This window comes from Rousettus aegyptiacus, unplaced genomic scaffold, assembly GCF_014176215.1.
Source record: "Rousettus aegyptiacus isolate mRouAeg1 unplaced genomic scaffold, mRouAeg1.p scaffold_m13_p_17, whole genome shotgun sequence".
In the NCBI taxonomy this organism is placed as follows: Eukaryota; Metazoa; Chordata; class Mammalia; order Chiroptera; family Pteropodidae; genus Rousettus; species Rousettus aegyptiacus.
The window spans coordinates 23,538,872-23,560,239 of NW_023416292.1; the positions used below are offsets into that span (position 1 = coordinate 23,538,872).

Below are 21,368 nucleotides of genomic sequence, written 5' to 3' on the forward strand. Positions count from 1 at the left end.
CGTGTCAAACACAGGTCACAGGTGCGAGGGCCCCTGTGGTGCCGCCAAAGACGTCCCCAGTTCTCATCAACACTGTTCTTCACTCCCACACCGGACTGAACAAAATTTGATTGGTTTTAAAAAGTGAAAAACACGTTTACTGAGGCAAAAGTCAACACAACACAAGTCACAGAGGTGCATAACTTTCTAGCATGGAAACAGTTTGATGCCCTTCCAGACCTCTTAAATATATTAATGACGGAGTTTTGACTTCCTGAGTTTGACTTTTTAAAGAGTTATTTCATTGTTCGTGGAAGAGACAGTGGGGTCAGAGATGGACTTGATCTGATTTTTTAAGTTTCTGAAGAAATCCCTTCAGGTCGTTCCTACTTTCCTCGTCTTTCTCTCACCTCACTCACCTTCCGCTTTCTGGACTGTACCCGACCCTCCCACATCTACACTGCACGCTCCATGCAATCTGCCATTCAGTCAGGCTCTCCGCCTCCCGTCACGTCGCTGTGCCACTGGGCCGTTCCGAGTGCATTCATGCCCGAGCTCAGCGGGACGTCGTGGGGTCTGGAGAAGTGAAGGCGAAGCAGGTGAGCCTAATGGGACTGGCAGGCGTCGGTCACGCTGTCCCCGCACAGCCCAGTCGCTCCGGTCCTCAGACTGAGTGGGGAATCTTCCCTGGGGGCCAACTGCCCTATTTGCTTGCATTTTAACTCTTCCTGTCTTATTTTTTCCCCTCCTCAAGTATAATTTGATTACATAATTTCTTCACTCGAGGCACACTTCTCAAGTGTTCAGTTCATTGAGTTTTGACAATTGTATGTTCACTTGTAAGCAACACCCAAAACTAGACGTAGAACACAGAAATCCCCAGAATTTCTCTCGGCCCCTTTCGCATCAATTATGTCGCGAGTCCCTTTCCAGGCAACCGTTCTCCATCTTCCGTTACCATCTGCTCGTTTTCCAGCTTCCTTCCTGGCTTCCAACCTATGTTGTACCTTCTCCAGTTTAGCTGATGGGGCGAGACAGTGCCCTGGATGTGAACCGAGCTGGCCTGTTCTGGCTTGGTCACTGTGAAGAGAACGTGCCTCCTCTTCCCCACTGTGTTTGGTCTGTAACCTTGATGGGTTACAGAATAATCACCAGCTAAAATTATGAAACCAACTCATCCCCTTGCCCTTTAAGTTCTCGTTCCCGTTCCTCACAGCCAGCGATTTCAGCGGGTGAGGCCGAAGAGCCACTTTACCAGCTCTGCGTCCGTTTCCCCGCTCAGCCTTCTCTCCAAACTAGTTAGACTCCTCCACCCTTTCTCTGCCCCGGGTTCGTGCCCGTGTTGCCACAGCTGCTACAGCACTGTGGCTGTTTATATCTTCTGATCGGTCACGAGCTCCTTACCTCCAGGGCCTCCAGCACGTGCTCCTTGGGCCTGACCAGCCTCTCGACTTTCAGAGTCTTCTAATATCAGCCTTTCTGAAACATCACAGCCTGAGCAATCTTAAAATAACATTTTTATCTTATCAGAGTTGATAGTTCACAGTAGGTCCTTGTTGCCTAGTGACTCCAGCACATGCCTGGGCCCGGCCTACTGAGCAATCTGTAGGCTGGAGCTGGCATCACCCTGCTTCTCCAAACTTGCCTTTCAGCGCCCGCTCCCATCTGGCTGGTTTCTTTGGTGGCCTAAGTAGACCACGCCTTCCTGAGCCTGGCCTTTACTCACCATTTCCCTTCTTTGGGAAGCTTCCAGTCTCTCAGGAACCACTCTGAATTTCACAAGAATTAGAAGAATGTATTGGCAGGACACCGGCTGCCCTCACCCAGAGGGCCTTCAGGCTGAAGGAAAAGGGAGAATAATCACCAGCTCAAATTATATAACCGAATTTCACGAAGGACACAGGAGAGAACAGTGCACATGGCACACACCTGTCGTGGCACTTGCCACACTGCATCACCGTTCGCATGGCTCTCCCCTTCGGACCGAGCCCAGAACCCAGCCTGCAGGAGGTAGGCAACGTTGAAGTTGTATTGCGGGCTTTAGCTAATTCCCCGGGCGGGGTGGGGTGGGGAAATGCACAGGGAGAAAGTTGGGAGTGACACAGACCAGCGTGTTACGTAAAGAGCAAAGCCTGCGAAGCAGAGTTCGGAGTCCCGGTTCTGACTCAGCGCTACTTAGTGGCCACTGCGGGTTACTTTTTAACTATCCCAATGCTCACTTTTCTTACCTGCAAAATGGAAGTTAAAGTCTTATCTCTTTGGATAGGCGTGAAGGTTTACTGGGATAGTATATGTAAAGCACCTCCTATATAAAACATGTGGGTTTAGAGGTGTATATATGAGCATGAGTAAAGAACACGAAAAGGTAAATAAAATGGCATAGATATTTGGAAACGATGAAAGGGATTTGTGAGAGGCCATGGAAAAGTATGTCTTATTAAAAAGAAAATATATTTAATAGAAGAGTCAGACATAAGTGTGCAGCTCGATGCACTTTTACAAAGCGGCCATACTCAGTTAACCACCTCTCCAGTCAGAACATACACCATGTGAATTGAATCATTTAAACTCTATTGAGAGTTGCTTTATGACCAAACGTATGGTCAATTTTTATAAATGTTCTATGGACACTTAAAAAGAGGGTATATTCTGCAGTTTGGGGGTACAGCATTCTATGTATGTCAATTAGGTCCAATTATTTATATTGTTCAAATCTATAGCTCTACAGAATTTTTTTTTTGTTTGCTTGTTCTATCAGTTGCTCACAGAGGTATGTTTAAATCTGTCACTGTGATTCAGATATGCCTATTTCTCCTCTTAAGTCTGACAGTTTTATTTTCTATATTTGGAGACTACGTTATTGGACTACAAATTTGTAACTCTTATGCTTCCTCCCAAATAGATCCTTTTATCATTATATTCCTCTTTATCTCTAGTGAGGCTTCCTACTTCAAAGTCTGTTTTGTCTGATATTAATATAACCATATCAGGTTTATTTTGGTTAGTGTTCCTGTGGGGCTAACAGACCATGTCTTCTGGAATTCACATGAACCAAGGAAGAAAAACTAAGCACAACTACACAATAAGTAGTCTATAGGAAAGCAGATTTTTAAAAATAAAAGAAAATATAGGTTAGGCCGGAGACTCTAAAGAGAATATGAGATAATGAAGCTAAGAGTCCTCAGAAACCAGACTTGAATTATTTCCCAGTGGGAAGCCCTTCCAGTTCAGTCCGTGAGTGTTCCCACCCCTAAGCGTGTGCCTCAGCCTGTCAAGTCTTCCACTGAGCTGACCTTACCAAACGCCCGGCAGCCACTGCCCCTTTCCTCTCAGAAAAGTCTCTGTCGCATTGTCGATGGTCACAGCCTTTGTCTCCCCCATTTCCATTCCCTCCATGGCATACTCCGCGCAGGTTTCATTGCCCACCCCACTGAAACGTCTTTCAAAGTAGCTGATGAACCACACAGTTAGGTGCCCTGGGGAGGGTGCGAGCCTTTGGCGTAGGTGCCTCTCTTCAGTGGGAGCAATTCACAGGGAGGCCAGCAACGGGGCCCGGGGGGACGAACCCGTCCTTCCTGAAGGGGAGTCTGGGAAGCACATCCCAGCATCCAGTGCAGTATGTGTGAACATGCACAAGAACCCACGTTTCGAAAAGGATAAGAGAATTTTAAAAAGTGTATCAGGGCTAGGGAAACATTGAATAGCATAGTCAGACGAAGTGAGGAAGGAATGTCAGTGTTTGGAGTCGGACTGCACATTTGGATTTGGCATCCCTGGAGACAAAAGTAAAATAACTAACAGGATCAGTTAGAAAATTCTAGGTATCCGTAAGACAAAAAGTGGCAGAGGCACAGCGTTTCTCGACAGGAACGTCCGGGAACATCAATCACTGGAGCGCTATCATTGTGCTGTGCCAGCTGGGGAAGAGGTGGATTTGGAATTCCGTTTTCAACTCCCTTGTTCAATATTTTTATTAACCTATCACAGTATGTCATAGAAAGTGTGTTTATGAAACTTGCATATAACACAAATTCAGGTGCAGCTGCTAATATATTGGGTGACAGAATCAAGATTTATGTTAAATAATTTCAGAATTTTCTACTTTACAGAAAAACTCACCAGCCTGAAGTTTACAAAATCTATTCTTTTTGAAAAAAAGACTACAGAAAATAAATGTCAATGACAACGAAATTTAAAATTGTATTATTTAATTAAGCAACTTTATGTGAAAAGGAACCTGGTGAAAGTCAAATTATTTGCAATCTCCTAAATTACTTTCATGCTTCGCAAATGGATATACCATGTTTTATATACAAATAATGGATGCATATGATTTACATTTACTTTTTTCATTTAATATTAACCATTGACATTATTTCGCATTTACTTTTATGTATATTAGTATATCATTTTCAAAACAAAAAATACGAAGTCGAATAGGGATAAAGGCTAAGCGAACTTTGATTAAGAAACACCTGCACAAGTATAGGATGTGACCTGATGTAATAGTAGTCCAAGTGAAAGTAAAAGTCTTGTGGGTTTTAGTTTGCTACCAATGGGCTATAGCTAACTCAACAGTGTCACATGGCTATTGTGGTGGTAAATGCATTCTTAGACCGTAAATAAGAACGACGAAAATAGTTACCATTTCAGTACTTAAAGCATACCAGGCTCCCCGCTAAGCATATCCTTGTTTTGCTATAAGGTAAGCGATATTACCATCATTATAACTACCTTCTGCTCGCGGAAAGTTTCCAAGAGATGTGAGCTGGCTAAAGACAGGTAGCTAGAAACTGGGGAGCTGGGTTTGAACTGAGAGCTGTCTGCCCCACGGAGAGATGATCCCTTCAGTGCTTGGTTCAGACTTTGGTACAGTAACTAACACAGGAACACCCAGAGGAGGGAGATTAATGGGTGGGGTGGGGTGGGGAGGCTTTTGAACCCACAGCGTATGAAGACTCTTCGAAGGATATAAAGATGTTTAGCTTGGAGAAGGAAAAACTTAGGAGGTTCCTAATAAGTATCTTAAAATACTTGAAGGCATAGCTGGCATTGGCCAAGAACGAAATATTTTGTGAACTCCAGAGAGCAGTGGCTGGAAGTTTCCATGAGACAGATTTTAACTTGTTGAAAGGATATTTCAACAATTAAGAGCTGTACGAAAAACGGACTGGTCTGCCTTGAGAATATTTAGAAGAGTTGAGGCAGCATCGTATAAACTCTTGGCGGTTGTACGGTCCTTCCTCCGTAGGCTGAGAGGATGACCTAAATGACTTGTAAAACGACCCTTCTACCTACACACGGTGATTAGTCTTACAGTCCCCCATCTTAAAGCTCTAACAGCCACAGCCCATGTGATTGGTCCCTTCTCCAAGCTCTTCCCTCCACCCCATTTTACTCTCATACTTAACTTTGGGTATATGTGTCTCTCTCCCAAGACTTAAAATTCTTTTCAGGGTAAAGAACAGAGCTTTGCACATGGTAGGCACCCAAATCTTTGTTTCAATTTAGTAATATGAAGTTTCTCTTTTGGTTACACATTGTTGTATTTGCCTTGAAAGTAGATTGCAAGCCATTTGAAGTCAGGGATTGTGGTTAATATTTACTTTTACTCTCATATAGCACCCATTAGGTGCTTGCTAAACACTACTTTAATTTGGGAAAACCAGAAGTGGACCTTTGGCCCAGGAGATATGAACAGGGGAGTGAGAGCAAAGAGGAAAGGAGGAAAAGGTCAAGGAATAGCACTGTTTCCTGTAAAAGTGTAAGCTTTCTGCGTGCAGTGAGATAATGCTCAGGAAGCTTTTTCACAGGCAACCTGGATATACTAAGATCAATTAAAATCAAATCATTGTAAAATAGAAACTAGAAACAGTAAAGGTGTTGTGCATGTTTCAATTAAGAGATGATGTAACAATATAAGTATTAACAGAAAGCCTTGGTATCAACCTGGTCTGTAGAAAGAGGGGCTTAGTCAGCACACAGCTATTAGTCACAGTGAGACGATACATAATTCTGAAATGCAGGGCTCTTCTGGCAGATCAGACATGTTGAAGGACATCTCCACAGTCACGCAGTGATATTTATAGAGCATCTGTAGGTCAGTTGATATTATTTGGGTGTATTAGGTATACCTACGCTTAAAGTTCTTGAGATAATGTCACCCTGCTTTCCCCCTTCCTTTCTTCCTTCAGCCTTGCAATGCGGGCCCTCTCAAAGCTTGGGAGCGCTGCCCGTGGGGCCGACAGGAACGCGCCCGGGGGCTGTGTCCCGGCGCCCCTCGCTCCTCTCCTGGCCCTCTCCCCCCCGTCCCTCGCATGTTAACGTGAGGCTTCTTTCGCCAAATGACGCGACCAAGGTTTCTACAGCACCCGGTCATTAACATCCCAACAAAAAACCGAAACAAAACTCGGCCGGCCTCCGCCAGGTCCGTGGTTCGACTACCCTCTCTACCTGCCCTTTCCAGGTGTTCGCCTACGCCTGCCAGTCAGAGAGGCCCTGCTTCGAGAACACAGACCAATCGGGGTGCGCTCACCTGCGCAAGGTGAGGAACCGGTCTCTTTTCGCGACGGTTTTCCGGCCAATCAGAGGCGCCTCGGGCTCGGCCGGGCGCCCCGCCTCCCGGGGGCGGCGGGCGGAGCCGCACCTGGCGGCGGTGAGTCGCTGCGCCGAGCGGCGGCTGCGTCCTCCAGCCGGGGCGCGCGGGGCCGGCGCGCGGGCCAATGGGGCGCGGGGGGCGGGCCGGCCCGGGGCGGTGCGCGCAGCCGAGTCCGGCCCGGGCGGCGGTGAGCGGAGCCGAGTCTGTGCCGGGCCGCGGCGGCCGCGCTCGCGCCGGGATCCTGCTCGCCATGGGGACAGAGGCGGGAGTCGGGCGGAGACGGCTGCTCCTGTTCGCTGCGGCGACCCTGTGTAAGTGGCCGGAGTCCCGGGGGGAGCCGGGGCGTCGGGCCGGCGGCCGGAGCGAGGCGCCCGCGCGCCCCTCCCGCGGAGGGGCGGGGTTCGGGGCCCGCCCGCGCCCCCGGCCGTGCCCGCTGCCCTGGCACCCGCGGGTCCGCACACGCGCCCCGCCCGCCCGAGCCCCTCGGGCCGCGGGCCCTGCGCACGGCGCGGACGCGGGCGGCCCCTCCCCGCGCACCTGGGGAGGGTCGCCCCGCCCCGGCGCGGCCCGGGTCCGGCGCAGCCGCCAGGAGCCGTGCGCCCGTCGCCGACTCCCTGGGCTCCTGGCAGCCGCTCCTGCGGGGGCTCCCGAGAGTCTAATGGAGGGGCGGGAGCGCCTCTCCCTGGCTGTTGCCGGAGAGGTCTCTTTGCTCCCCAGAAATTTGGGTGGCGGTGGCTGCCCTGGGAAACGTGTCCGGGTGCAGAGTCTGAAGAAATACAACTGACATTTCTCAGAACACCGCACCCAAAGCTCAGCTCTGGAACAACTACCTCCAGGGTCCTTAATGCGTGGTGTCGACCCGGCGCTCGGTGGGGCCCGCGGCGCCGGCGGCTCGTCGGCCGGACGCCGCTCGGAGCCAGAACCCTGCGCTCCGCTGGCGTGGAGGGGCTTCTGTCCAGTCCTGCCCCGTGCGGCGTCGGCCGGCCTGGGGCAGCGTGGCTTCTGTGGCTAGCTGTGTCAGTACGGGGCCCGAATGAATCACAGTTTTTCCCTCCGGGTCCTTCTTAGGAAGTGTTAAAAGAAACGAACAATTACAGTCAATATGGGTAGTTATAAGGCAATTCATTTGGCTCCGTTTTGAAGTCTGGAGATGGATTCCCTGTCCATGGACAGATTGACGACTCTGTCACAGAAGAGGTGTCCCTTAAGATGGAAACGTAAATCCTTGGGTCGGACCGGACAGAGGCAAGCCTAGCTCTCTCCTTGTCGCTGGGATAAGGACGCAGGTGCAGAGAGGGGCAGCGACTTTCCGGAAGGCCAGGAGGGGCTGGGGATTCGTTGGGAATTCATGGTCCCCTGACTTCCTCCTCCTGTTTATCTTGGGCCTCCATTCTTCTCCCACCCCCACCTACTTCTGCCTGCGTCTTAGAACTGCCCGTGACATCCACGGTCGCTTTTGGGGTTCCCTGTGGTACCCAGGACTGCAGACCGCCAGCCCAGGCCGTGCCTGCACTTCCCCTGCTCCCCACCTCTGGGTTTCTTTTTCTGAGCCAGTGACTCTATTCGTGACTATTTGTTAGGCGCGTAAGCTTCCGGGAGTTGCGTCCTTCCTTCCCGCTTTCTTTTCATGCCTAGTTTTCTGTATCACACAGTAATTACATACTGGCTCTGCGAGAGTTGTGATAGCACAGTTCTGAGCTTGGGGATGCCCTCCAGTCTCAGGGAATCAGGACACAGTGGTTCAGAGGCCGCCCCAGGAGGCGTTGCATTAGCTCGACAGGACAGCGGGTCCTGGGAAGGCGCGGGTCCAGGGGATGGAGGACCTGACCCTGTACGTTTAAAGCAGGCTGGACCTGGGGAGAGCGATTTGATGAGCACGCTGAGGAAGGAAACAGGAGGCCGGCCACCCCGCCTGGAGTCCGGTTTGGCTCTGTGCCTTTTTTGTGATCTTAGGCTAGTAGTTCAGTCTTTTCGTCTGTAAAACAGGAGCAGGAATGCTTGTCTTACCCCCTTCCTGAGGATCAGCTGGGATGATAGCTATGTGACAGCCACAGGAAGGCAGTATCAGGCAGCTTTCAGACCTTGTAAGGATGAAAGAATGCTACCCCTAGTGAGGTATGTCCAAGGCAGCTGGGAGAGACCCCGACAGACCCCAGATGGCCAGAGCGAAAGGTGGGGGCTCTTTGCCGGGGGGTCTCGTCGGTCCTGTTACCCCTGGGACATCAGAAGTAGGTACAGATGCCCATCTGTCCTCCCTCTTCTCTCCAGGGCTGCTCGTCATTGCGAGTCTGCTTTCAGGGAGGGAGAAGACGGTCAAGATACGATTGACCATGAGGCAAAGGGCCAGCCCCATCCTGGGGAACCTCGGGGAGGGTGGCCTGAGCCTGCCAGGTTTTGGTTTGAATTAGAGCTGGGTTTTTTTGTTTTCCTAAGTTTATTTAATTAGAATTGGTTAATACATTGATGTGGTTCAGGAATCAAAGTGACCTGAAGGAGTGGGGTCTCCATCGCTCCCGCCCTGCACCCGCTCACCGCAGCCTCCTGGCAGCTTCGCCCGCATCTTCCCGGAGCTGCTGACACGGACGCCGGTGTCCGTCGGCGCCCGCTGGTGGCTTCCTTCTCCGCACAGAGGCTGGCGGATACTCGCATTGCTCCCTTCTCCCGTTTGTTTCATTTAATGTACCCCGGAGAGCTTTTCGTGATGGTGTTGCAGGTGTTGTGGTCTTGGCCATCAGGACCCCCACCGCCGCCCTAGTCAGCTGGGTCAAGGGTTCCTGCTCTGTGGACACAGAAGTGGCTGACACCCCTGCTCAAAGATAGATTTAAAAGCTGCACATATTATGCGATGCATTAGGAACTAATAGGGCTTGTTTTTCACATTTGTTAGCATTGAAGACAAGACCTTGGGGATCTTGGAACTAGACCTGCTTCCTTTCACGGGTTCAGGAAAGGTCTGGATGAGCACCTGTGCAGTGTAATTGTGGAGAGGTCTCAGCCTTGTGAGGGGTTGTGGGCGGTGGTGAGCAGCATAGAAAACTTGAGTTCATCCTGCCTGGGACTCCCTGATAAGCAGGGTTTCTGTCTAAAGTCCAGCTTGTGGGAGCAGCGCAGGAGGAAGCAGCGGCTGGCAGGAAGCCGGATGCCAGGCTGTGGTGTGCGCGCTGGGCGGGCAGGCGCACCCTCTCCAGTGGTGGGAATACGGCGGGGGAGGGGCGCAGCTGAGCAGGTAGAACTGGAAATTCTGCCAAGAGCAGACAGGAGGGCGGCGGGGCGAAAGCTCTCTTGTCCTGCGCAGACATTACCACTTTCTGCCATCCTCAGGGGCCGGGCCAGCCGACTGACGTCACTGGAAGTGCAGCCAAGGGTGGCTGTTTATACTCAGCGCAGCCTGGAGCCGGGCTCACAGAGCCTACCGCTGGCCCACACATGCCTTGTCTGTACCCCCAATCTCAGGGAGTGACTTCGGACTCCACAGGATCTGGGTTCTAATTGTGCCACGATGTCACATTCATTTGTCACTCCAGTAAACGTTAGTGTTTAGCACGCTCTGAGCACTGTGCCAGACGTTAGGGACACGAAAGCGAGTACCTCGCTCTCAGGAACCTTGGAGGGACCAGCCGTGTGGTGAGAGGGAGCCCATGACAAGGCACACCGGGCATCTCTTGGTGGCTTTCCCAGGCCCTGGGCTGTCCTCTGTGTTCCGTGAGTCCAGCCCCCCTACAGTTGGAGGGACCCACCCATGAGGCTCACATGTCAAGAGCGATGTTTGGATGAATTCCGAGAGAAAAGCAGAGACTGACTGGCTAGTTTCCCTCCTTTTCCTTCCTTCCTTCCTTTAAAAAAAAATTTAAACAAACTCCTGGCAAGAAGTCAACTTAAGGAAAATTCTAATAATTAGGGTGCATGGAGAAAACAAAGCTCCCTTAATAGAGCTTCCTGGGGGAGGTTTGGCTCAGATTCTGGGCACCTGCCCCCTCTGCGACTACCTGGTCACCGCAGTACTTTCTCTGGGCAAAGCGGTGTCAGGAGCTGCGAGGCTACAAACATAACTGGCTTTTCTGTTTCTAAGGAAATACAGACGTATATCGAACAAACATGGAGTAGAGTGTGCCAGGGGCTGTCACCAAAGTACAAAGTGTCCGGGAGCACAGAATGGGAAAGAGTCACTTTTAAAAAATATATATATATATTTTTATTAAGAGATGATACATGCTTAATGTAGAAAAATGGGAAAACAGAGGAATGCAGAGAAAATAAAATTACATATAATCCTCTTTAGAGATAAACACTTAGAGCTGGTGTTTCTAGTCTTTCCTCTGAATAATGTGTGGTGTATGTATATTCATTTGAAGCAAAACATGCTTCAAACATAATTCAACTGTTCACCTTTTGTTGGGCATTCGAGTTTTTTTTCTCTTTGCTGTACTACATATCATTGAATTGTCCTGTTCATGCATCTTTATGCCTACCTTTGATTATTTTCTTAAGCTACATTCCTAGAAGTTGAGGAGAGATTAATTTTGACTGGGGAAAAGCATAGTGAATCAAGGAGAATTTGAAAAATGCTTTGCTAATGAATGAGATTTCCTTGCTTGTCTCATGGAGATGCTGTGTATGGAGCATAACAGTTTTGGAGTTTCAGAATTACACAGACTTGGGTTAAGTTTCCCACCTGGCTGTTTGGAGCTGTGTGATGTTGGGCAACCATGCTAAGCCAGAGTGTTCTCACCTGTCACAGGGGTAACAGCAGTGTTGTCTCATAGTGTTTTTGCGAGAATCTAGCGAGAGAGTGCATACGAGGCGCTGACCGTAACGAGCTCGGTGTCATCTCCGCCGTCACTCCCCGGTCCAGGCAGTCACAAGACCTTGCCCAGTTTTAAGGGGAGGGGACTTAGGTTCTACTCCAGTCACAGTGTAAGAGAAGCACACGAATGAGAGGGAGATATTGATAGGTGTGTCTGTCTTGGAAAAGACCGTTCGCCGTGCCGTTTTATTACTCAGATACTCCGCGATTTTCAGGACTCACATCGCAGTCTTGCAGACTGGTACAGCACCAGCTCTGCTTGCGTGAGGACATGCTGTGCTTGACTAGGGCGATCGTGCCCAAAGCACCACCTCTGCCCCTTCCAGCCCACGCGCCATTGCTCCCTCCCACCTTCCCGTCCTCAACCAGGCGACCCGTGTTCTTGCTTTCTCCTGCCCTTGTTCTCTCCTTGAAATTTATCAGACTCACACACATACTCTCGGATCTCGGTGGTGTAATAATCTCATATGTCTTACTCATCTATTACCTCATTTGCCTATATAAAGTTTTAGTTAATCATCATTCAGTTCTTCCCGGTCTACCACTATTTTGATATTTCCCATTATTCTTTATCATCTTTTTTTCCCCTTTGTTTTTGCCATTTTTTTCTGGCTTTGTTTTATTTTTCTTCTTGTGATATACCTGATTTTTCCCCTTTTTTATTCCCCTTTCCGACTGCTTTTTTCTAAATTAAAACTTTGTATATATTTATTTATTACAAATCTATAATTTCTCAGACAGTGTGCACTGTCAAGTGTTTGAAACCCATTCTCAGAGATTTTTTTATGTGTATACTCAGGTAGCTTTTATTATTTACCAAAGCAGGATCACATTTAATTACATAATGTATCATTATGTATCATGAACTGGGGCCAGGTCACCTGGGTGAGAGTCCTAGCTCAGCCACTTACTAGCTTTGTGACCTTGAGCACATTACTTCATTTTGGTGCCCCACTTATATGTAACGTGGGAGCAACAGTAATAGTTATCTCATAGCATTATTGCAAGGATTAGATGGGACAAGGATTCCTACTATTATTTTATTTGTTATTCTATTTTATGTTATTCTATTCATTTGGTCATGGTCAGTAATGTGTCTGGAATTCAGATATGATTAATCAAAAGTATGGGACAAATCTTGTAAAGGTCTTCAAGAGTTCTGTTGATCCTGGTTTTTAAATTAATTATTTTTTTATTGTTTAGATACAGTTGACATACAACATTATATTAGTATAGGTTTACAGCATAATGATTCGATTTTAGTGTATATTGCAAGATGATCACCAGTAAGTCTAGTTAACAGGTGTCACCATATATAGTTACAAAGTTTTTCTCGTGATGAGGATCTTTAAGGTTAACTTTCTTAGCGGCTTTAAATATGCACCGTGGTGTTATTAACTTTATTCGCTGTGCTGTGCATTACATTCCCACAAAGTTCGTGTCACCAGTCTGCTCTCTCTATCTGAGCTTGTTTATTTTGTTTTTGACCCTACATATGAGTGAGATCACGCGGTATTTGTCCTCTGATTTATTTCACTTAGCATAATGCCTTTAAGGTCCATCCGTGTTGGTGCACATGGCAAGATTTCATTCCTTTTTTTTTCTTTCAGAAATGTTATTTCACAATAAGATGCTCTGAGAACTATTCATATATAAATTATAAATTAATAGCTATTAGATATGTATTCTTTATTGGCTGACAGCATTTTACCCTGTGAATACAGCACATTCTATTTTTCCATTCCTTTATTGATGAAATTAAAAATTTCATTCTTTTTATGGCTGAAATGTTAATGAACGTTTCGATCGTTTCCGTGGCTATGATAAATAATGCTACAGTAAACATGAGGGTGCACATATCTTTTCGAATATTTTCCTTGGACACTCAGAAGTGGAACTGCTGGCCCCTCCGGGGGACTCAGGAGTCCGGCTTCCGCTGTTGTCTCGCAGAGCCCTGCAGACGCTGCGGGATGGCCTTTTGCAGAATGGCAAGTGGAAATGGCCCATATGCAGAGAACTTTTAATTCTGTGTTAAAACTATGAAGCAAATTTAGAAACACAACTTTTAAGTTATGAAACTAACTTTTAAAGAAAAATAATCGAACACTCTTTTTTTTTTTTTACTGAGAACTGAACAGTCAAAAAAAAAAACCCACCTTTCTAGGAGTAAAATTTTTTAAAGATTGGGCTTTGAATGCACTTTGTTCTTTTCTTCATTTGGGCAAGCCGCATTGGCCATTTTGAAAAAATGGGCTTACTTGTAGACGTACCCTGAAGTCCACGGGGCAGTGCAGGTCCTGGGGCGCTCTAACTGGCTGAGGCTCTGTGTTGCTGGGGGCAGACTTGCACCAAGCCTCGTGCTTAGTGCTGAGTGCTCTCAGCTCTCAGTAGTAAGTAGCACGAGGTTCCTGCTCCTTGGGGATTTCCTGTCTGGCAGGGAGACGCACACGCACAAATATTGTTGTCCTGGTGTGGGATGTGCAACGACAGTGTTTGTGTCAGGTGGCGGAAGCCCAGGGCAGAGGCTTTCACCTGGCTCTGGCAAGGGCAGGGCATTTCCTGGAAAACAATGTGGATGAGTCACTGCCGGCCAGATGAAGAACGTGGGGAGAGGGTGTTACGTGTGGTGTGGCGGGAATACCATGTTGTGAAACAGCCGGTCTTTGCTGGGAGTTGTAAACATGCAGTTTTGTATTGCCAGAAGGTAAATTGTAAGAGTAGAGAGGGCGATGAAGGTGATAAGCCCATCAGAATTCTCTTGCCTAAGCCCATCAGAATTCTCTTGCCTAACCGAGGAATTTGGATTTTATCTCACAGGCAGTGAAAGCTCGAGGCAGGTATTAGTTTCGTGTTGGGGCTGTTCCCTTCAGTGGAGCAGCCTCTGGAGCTGGGATGAAGGTGCTGGCTGGGCTCACCCAGCCCGAGGCTGCTGTAGGGGTCGAATGATGGTGCTCGCAGGGCTCGCAGGGCGCTCACCGCGGTGCCAGCAGGTAGTTAGTGCTCAGCGAAGCTCAGCTCTCCCGCAGGCAGTGGGGTAGAGGGTGGGATCGAGCGGGTTGAGGTTAAACAAGGCAAAGATACCAGTTAGAGACCAATCACAGTTCTTCAGATGAAGGTGGCACTCGGACGTGGCAGCCCGTTGGAGGGCGATTGGGAGATGACATCGTGGAGTGAAGGGAAGGTTGTGCTTGATTTCCAGTCTGAGTGACTGAGTAAATGCTGGTACCACAGCCTGGAGTGGACCAGGCGGGAGGTGGCAGGAGGCACAAGCCAGAGGGGTGGCAGCTCGGGTGAGAGGCGGTGCCGGGGGCGTGTGCTGCGTGGATGTGCAGGAATTCTGGCCTGTGCTTGATTTTTCCAAGAGAATACAGAGAGGAGAAAAGGCCCAGGATGGAATGCTGGCAGTCATAGTCTTAGGGACAGACAGAGGAAGGCAAGTTCAAGGAGACTGGGGCGGAACTCTGAGGTGGGGGAGGACCGGGAGGGCCGCGTGCAGAAACCAAGGGGGCGGGGTGGCTTCCAAGGCGGGGCGTGACCAGCAGTCTTACACAGGCCACAGAAGGTAACCGGAAAAGCAAATACTGAATGCTCTCCATCCTAGGACGACTTTAATGTTTTGGAAATTGATGTGTGATTTATAGCCTATGTATGTATTTAATATAAGTCTCCCCCAAGAAGCTCTTATTAAAATGATGTCAAATCTTACAATCTAAGCATCTTGCAGATGAGGAATACAATTTGTGACCTTAGTAAAAGCAACTTTAATTTCGAGGCAAGGGCCGGCCGTGCTGCAGCAGGCTGAGGGGCGAGCTGGTCAGGGCCTGCGTGCGGGCGACCCCCCTGCGTGTGGAGAGAGAAGACGAGGCGAGCAGGGCGAGTGGGGCGCCAGGGTAAGGGGCGGCTTTCTGCACTCGGAAGGGCTGAAAATCTGTCCGTGCCTTTGACCTTGTAGCTTTTCTTGTGAACTTGGAGTAAGTCAAACGTCACAGTGGAAAGGATGAAATTCCCTTCTGTTCGGGTCCACCATGTGCATTAGCAGGACTTCCGTGCATTAGTAGGACAGTGCGCCAAGTTTCGGGTTGCGGTCAGGGGCTGCGATGAGGCGAGGGACAACAGGCTTGGGGAGGACAGTGTGGGGGAGACCATCGTGTGCTGCTGCGGACGGTGGGGAGGGAACGCCCCCAGTTCTGCTGGCCTGTTCGTGAAGGTCTAGAAAAGTCTTTCCAAGGCAGTCACCATGATGGAGGAGAGATGGCTTGGTGCGCTGGAGTGCACACGCTTTTCAGGCAGTATTATACTGAAGAAAACATTGACGTCAGACACAGAAGCGTATGCAGACGGTAATGGTTATTTGCTGCTTCCTGTTGGTCAGACCCTGTCCTAAGTACTTTGCGTTCTTTTGTTTAACTCTCAGCAGCAGCCTTTTGATGTAGAAACTGTTCTTAACCCTATTTTACAGACAGGCAAACTGAGTTTCAGCGTGAGCGAGCGGCTTGCCTGGGCCACACCCTAATGGAGACCGTCTGGTTCCAGAGCTCGTTCAGGACGGAGAAGGGCACTGTGGGCCAGGACGGCCGAGGTGCCCCGCGGCGCTGACGCTGTGTGGGTGACGCTGTGTCGGGCGCAGGCCAGCAGCGGTGGCCCTACCCCAGGTCGGGGGAGGCACCGGGGTGAAGCGCCCTGTATTTTAAAGGAGAGAAGCGAAGCCGGAGTTCTTGGGGCGGGGGAAGGCCCTCGTGTCTGAGTGTGTGGGGGGCGTAGTTCTTGAATGTGTTTTAGGTCTGATACCTGAGAGGACTCAGAAAAGAACTTTAGCTAAAGCCAGAAGTAACACAGAAATAATCATCACGTTCATATGCTATGATTTTTTTTTTCGGTGTGGCCCTTTGTTTCAAAGGCTCATTTCTGCTTAATTTGAAGCTGTTCTTTATTTGGGTGGTGACACAGGTTGGGTTCTCAGCAAGCTGACTGAGTCACCAGTTGTTCCCAGACATTTATGAGGGTGCCTGTGGAAGGGAGGGGATGGGGGCCGACTGGGCAGAGGGACAGCGGGGTTGCGCTGGTGCCCCGAGGCCTCAGCTTGCTTGCTCCCTGGGGAGGTTTGGGGCGGAAAGGGTCTTCAGGGGAGTCGGGCAAGGGAGGGCTTCACACATCCGCCCCCCACACCGGTCCGTCCCTGGGGCACGTCCCTGGGCAGGGCAGTGTTAAGCCCACCCTTGCAGAGGGCCGAGGACCCAGGGCCTTCCTCCCAGCGGCTAGGAGAGAGTTCTGGGGCGAGCATCACAGGTAGAAAATTGTAAAATCTGAGAGTCTTAAACAAAGTTCCAGTCATTAAAGCAGAGAAAGCTGACTTGGACAACAAAGCATTTCATTGTCAGCATTCTTGATGAGAACTGATGAGTGAGAGACTTCCATATCCTAAATTTTCAGTTTAGTAAAGGCTATTAGATTTAATTTCTGTATCTGTTATTGTACTTGATTATAGATTTGACATTAAAATGTAATGCCAAATATATAGATAAAAAGTAATATGAGAATTTACAGATAAAATGGGCCTGACTTATAAAAGAAAGACGTTTTATGATATGGCTGGCCTCCATTAAAGCAAGGGCTTTTCTGAGAAGCAGCGTGTTTTATAAAAGTGTGGTGTATTGAGGAGAAAAAGGGAGGATGGGCGTAAACTGCTTGGTAACCCCAGCTCTGCCGTTTCCTAGCTGTGAAGACTCAGGCTGCCACTCAACCTTTTAGACAGTTAATTTCCTCATCTGTAAACTGGAGGAGAGACCCGTACTAATTCACGGTGTTGTTCGTCAAATTAGAATAAATGAACATAAACACTAATGCCCCCGACCCCCGAACCTTAAAGACTTCGGGGAGCATCCAGCTCAAACCATTCATGTTCCTGATGAGCAAAGGGGTCCCTGGAGGTCCAGAGGCCATATGTAGTTTGTGAGTAATTAATAAATAAAGGAAAATGTGCTTACATTTGTCTGAGAAAGGCAGGACTCTGACCCAAGGCGATAAATAAAGCCCACTTCGTGAGTGTGAGCTGTTCGCATGAGAGAGCGGTGTGTGGGAGCCATCACCCCTGCCCTGTGTCCGGGTGCTTATTTAGGAAGGTTTGGGCCCCATGGCATTGAATTCGTCTGTCTCCCCCCAATCCCTTCCTCTTCCCCTGGGCTTTGGGTGGGAGGAGATGCTGCTAACGGCATGATCTGAGCCCAGTGCTGGTCATGACTCTATCGCAGAGCCAGCCGTGTGGCCTCAGACTCCTTGTCATCTAGTCCGTCCTAGAAAGCTGGGACGGTAATGCTCTCCCGCCGACCTGTCCTGCTTGTTTCCAGGATCAGAGGTTCAGTGCAGGTGGAAACACCTCTGAAAGCACTGAGGTCCCCCCTGCCCTCCCTCCCCTCCCTGCCTCCCCCTCCAGGCAGCCTCAGGCCTTGAGAAGTCCAGTGAGATTACTGGGAGTCACCAGGAGATAAATTGCATTCGAAAGAAACATTTTATTTCCACTGACAAAAGAAGTATTGGCTTGCAGTTATAGCAAATAGCATTTAAAGAGGGGATTGAGGGCACTGGTGAGAGGGCCAGGGACGGGGGGGGGGGGGGGGGGGGGGGCGGGGCGCGGCGGCGGGGCTTGGATCCCTGACTCCCTACTCCTTGGGGTCCCAGCCCTGCCCAAGTGCTGCTCGGTGCCCTGTCTGCTCCTGACGCCCCCACCCCCTCCGCAGGCTCCCTGGCCGTGGGCAGGGGCGAAGTGTACACTTCGGAGCCTGAAGTCAGAGTCGCTGAGAATAAACGTGAGTTGGGAGGGGCCCCGGGCGGGGGCGGGAGGTCAGCCGGGGCGCCCACCCGGTGACCTGCAGGACGTCCGCCCACTCCCCCTGCGCGTGGTGCCCGCCGCGTCTCCCGCAGCCGCCAAGCTGCTGTGCTCCTACTCCGGCTTCCGGTCCCCGCGGGTGGAGTGGAAGTTCGCGCAGGGAGACACCACCAGCCTCGTGTGCTACAACAGCAAGATCACGGGTGAGTCCCTCCGCCCCACTCCCCGCCTAGGCTGTGGGGGGCGGTACCCGCCCGGATCCCAGGGGAGGGGGCGCCCCGGCTTTCCGGCCCTGGCCTTCTCACTGCCCTTCCCTGGGCCGCAGAGGCCCCGGCGCCCCCGTCACCCGCCCTCTCGCTCCCGTAGCCTCCTACGAGGACCGCGTCACCTTCTCGAATACCGGCATCACCTTCCACTCTGTGACCCGGAGAGACACCGGCATGTACACCTGTATGGTCTCTGATGACGGCGGCAACAACTACGGGGAGGTCAGCGTGCAGCTCATCGTGCTGGGTGCGTGCCACGTCCCCGGGGCGCCCATCCTCCGGCAGTGCTGGGGGGCGGGGGGCGGAGTCGCAGTGCTTCTGGGGAAGGCTCAGCCCCTGACGAGGGGGAACGCGGAGGGGGAACGCGGAGCGCGCGCTCAGGGAAGGAGGCGTGAGTGGTGGGCGTGGGCCGGCCTCAGGGAAGGAGGCGTGAGTGGTGGGCGTGGGCCGGCCTCCGGCCTCCAGGCCCCGCCCTAGTGATCGCCCCCCGCCCCCCAGTGCCTCCATCCAAACCCACGGTCAGCGTCCCGTCGTCGGCCACCATCGGGACCCGGGCAGTGCTGACCTGCTCCGAGAGCGACGGCTCCCCCCCCTCTGAGTACTACTGGCTCAAGGATGGGACCCAGATGCCCACGGAGCCCAAGAGTAGCCGCGCCTTCAGCAACTCCTCCTACACCCTGAATCACAAGACCGGGGAGCTGGTAGGAAGGGGGGGGGGGACGGGGCGGGGCACAGGAGCTGGCACGAGGCTCAGGGGACAGTTCAGGCAGGAAGCCGACCCGTGCTGTGCCCTCCAGATCTTCGACCCCGTGTCAGCCTCTGATACTGGAGAATACACCTGCCAGGCCCAGAATGGGTACGGGACCCCGGTGAGGTCCGACCCTGTGCGCATGCAGGCCGGTGAGCAGGCTGGGGGCCGGGGCGGGGGTGGGGCCGGGGCGGGCGCGCCGTGCTGACCTCGCCTCTGTCTCGCAGTGGAGGTGAATGTGGGGGGCATAGTGGCGGCCGTCCTCGTAACCCTCATTCTCCTCGGAGTCCTGGCCTTCGGCATCTGGTTCGCTTACAGCCGAGGCTACTTTAACAGTAAGTCTCTGCCCTCAGGGGCTCTGCTCCGTACTGTCCCCCCTTCCGGGCGTAGCTCCAGGGTGACGCCTGAGTCCTGTCCTGTGACTGCGTCCACGTGTGCAGGGCTTAAGCTCCAAGGAGTGTGGACTGCGCGCAGCTCAGCGCTGCGTGTCGGGCCCCCCCCCCCCCGCGCCCCCCCCCCCGCGCCCCTCCCCCCTCCTCTCCCCCCGCCCCTCCCCTCACGCCCCCCCCCCCCCCCCCCGTGCCCTGCCGCCTCCACGCTGCTGACACTCGGTCCCATGTCTTCTCTTTCAGGAATGAAGAAGGGGTGAGTGAGGCGCTGCGCGGGGGCCTGAGGCTCAGAGTGCGCTGCGGAGGCCCCGAGGGGGGGAAGGCCCAGGGGAAGGGGGGGACCCGACTTCCCGCCTCTGCCCCTGTGCTCTCTCTCCTCCGCCCACACCCCCTTGGAGAGCTCTGATCCCGCCTCTGAAGCAGAGGTCGGAGGGGTCGAGGGGGGGTGAGTGTGTCCACCTTGTGGCTTCTCTGCAGGACGGCAAATAAGAAGGTGATTTACAGCCAGCCCGCCGCTCGCAGTGAAGTGAGTACCCGACCCTGGGCGGGGCTCCTGGCTGGGCTGAGGGGTCTCTAGCCCGTGTTTAACTGGTGGGGGATTATCTGCTAAAGGAGACTACAGAGCTGATCAGACGTCTGTTTTCCCAGGGGGAATTCAGACAGACCTCGTCCTTCCTGGTGTGACCCTGGTCCTCCGTGCCTGCCTGGCCCAGGTGCGGGCAGACTCTGGCCGCTGACGTCTGGAGTCTCACAGGATGCCTCGTTTCCCCCACAGACACCCCACTTCTGCCTTAGGATGCGTCGTCTGACAGTGTCAGCCGCGTACCGCCCCCTCCGCCACCTCCCTTTCTTTCCCACTGCTGCCGAGTGGCCTGAGACTTGTGTCGCGCTCACACGCACGTCCCCGCCGGGGAGCACGCAGGAGCCCGAGCCGCGGGGCGGACCGCGGAGTGGCGGGGCTCCGCTCGCCGGGGTCCGAGCCCGCTTCCTCAGCCCTTGCCTCCCGCGTTGGGGGCTGGTCCGCGTGAGGCTGGACCTGGGCAGCCGAAGCGGGCGTTTGGTGACGACATCAAGTGTCTTCCGCCTCTGTCCCCCCACGGGAAGTGCCCCGGGCCGCCGCACCCTCCCGAGCGCAAGGAGACTGACGCGCACTGCGTGGGCGGGAAACGGGACGTCAGCTGTGGCGGGCATAGCTGACTCGGGGGACGTGGCACAGAAAGTTTTAAAGCCGCCAATCTAGGGAAAAGAAAGCTGGAGACGAGGGCAGCTCAGGCCATCAGCCTCCCGCGGCTGGACGGCTGCACCCTCGGGGGTGCTGGGCTCGGGGGTGCCCTCGTCTCTGCCCAGCGTGTGCGGCCCTGGCTCTGCTGACCTCGAGTGCGTGAGGGAGGGCTGCTCAGCTCTTCGGCGGGATTTGTTGGTGTGTGTTTGTAGGCAGCTGCATGTTGCTGGAAATAAAAACCTGGTTCGTTGAAGCTTCTCGTGATGGGGGAGTGAGGTTCTTGGGCTCCTTTGTGTGCACAGGAAAATGCCCAAGGCAGCCGGGGCCCAGCTCCCTACACCACCCTTTCTCCTCTGTCTCAAAGTGGGCCTCGGGACAGGCCACCCTCCACTGGACGGCAGCCAGGCTGGGCCGACGGCAGACTGAGGGGACAAAGTGCCCCCCAGGGGTGTTCATAGACGTCCCTAAAGCTGCAGGACAAATGCCAGAGCCCGAGCCAGGAGGCCTTCTCCGGTCATTTGGAGAACTTTGGGCAGTTG

The 21,368-nt window shown here is 52.2% G+C and overlaps 1 protein-coding gene across 2 annotated transcripts; it reads left to right on the top strand.

Annotated features, from left to right (window-relative positions):
• The first annotated feature begins 1,757 nt into the window (after positions 1–1,757).
• On the top strand, positions 1,758–21,082 carry F11R (F11 receptor). 2 transcript variants are annotated; one of them, XM_036234758.1, is made up of 11 exons: positions 1,758–1,989; positions 6,446–6,523; positions 18,116–18,184; positions 18,300–18,407; positions 18,571–18,717; positions 18,969–19,171; positions 19,268–19,370; positions 19,446–19,553; positions 19,851–19,863; positions 20,085–20,133; positions 20,256–21,082. In XM_036234758.1, exons 1-11 carry the CDS (start codon positions 1,773–1,775, stop codon positions 20,289–20,291), a joined length of 1,131 nt encoding a protein of 376 aa, XP_036090651.1. In that variant the 5' UTR covers positions 1,758–1,772; the 3' UTR covers positions 20,292–21,082. The 2 variants fall into 2 exon arrangements, with proteins under 2 accessions (XP_036090651.1, XP_015989522.2); XM_016134036.2 differs by lacking the exons at positions 1,758–1,989; positions 6,446–6,523 and adding an exon at positions 6,737–6,888.
• The last annotated feature ends 286 nt before the right edge of the window (positions 21,083–21,368 follow it).

Coding starts and splice junctions, on each gene's coding strand:
- F11R (XM_036234758.1), top strand. CDS start 1,773: ATGTATTGGCAGGACACCGGCTGCCCTCACCCAGAGGGCCTTCAGGCT. Junction 18,718..18,968: donor CGTGCAGCTCATCGTGCTGG/GTGCGTGCCACG, acceptor CCCGCCCCCCAG/TGCCTCCATCCAAACCCACG. Junction 19,172..19,267: donor ATCACAAGACCGGGGAGCTG/GTAGGAAGGGGG, acceptor TGTGCCCTCCAG/ATCTTCGACCCCGTGTCAGC.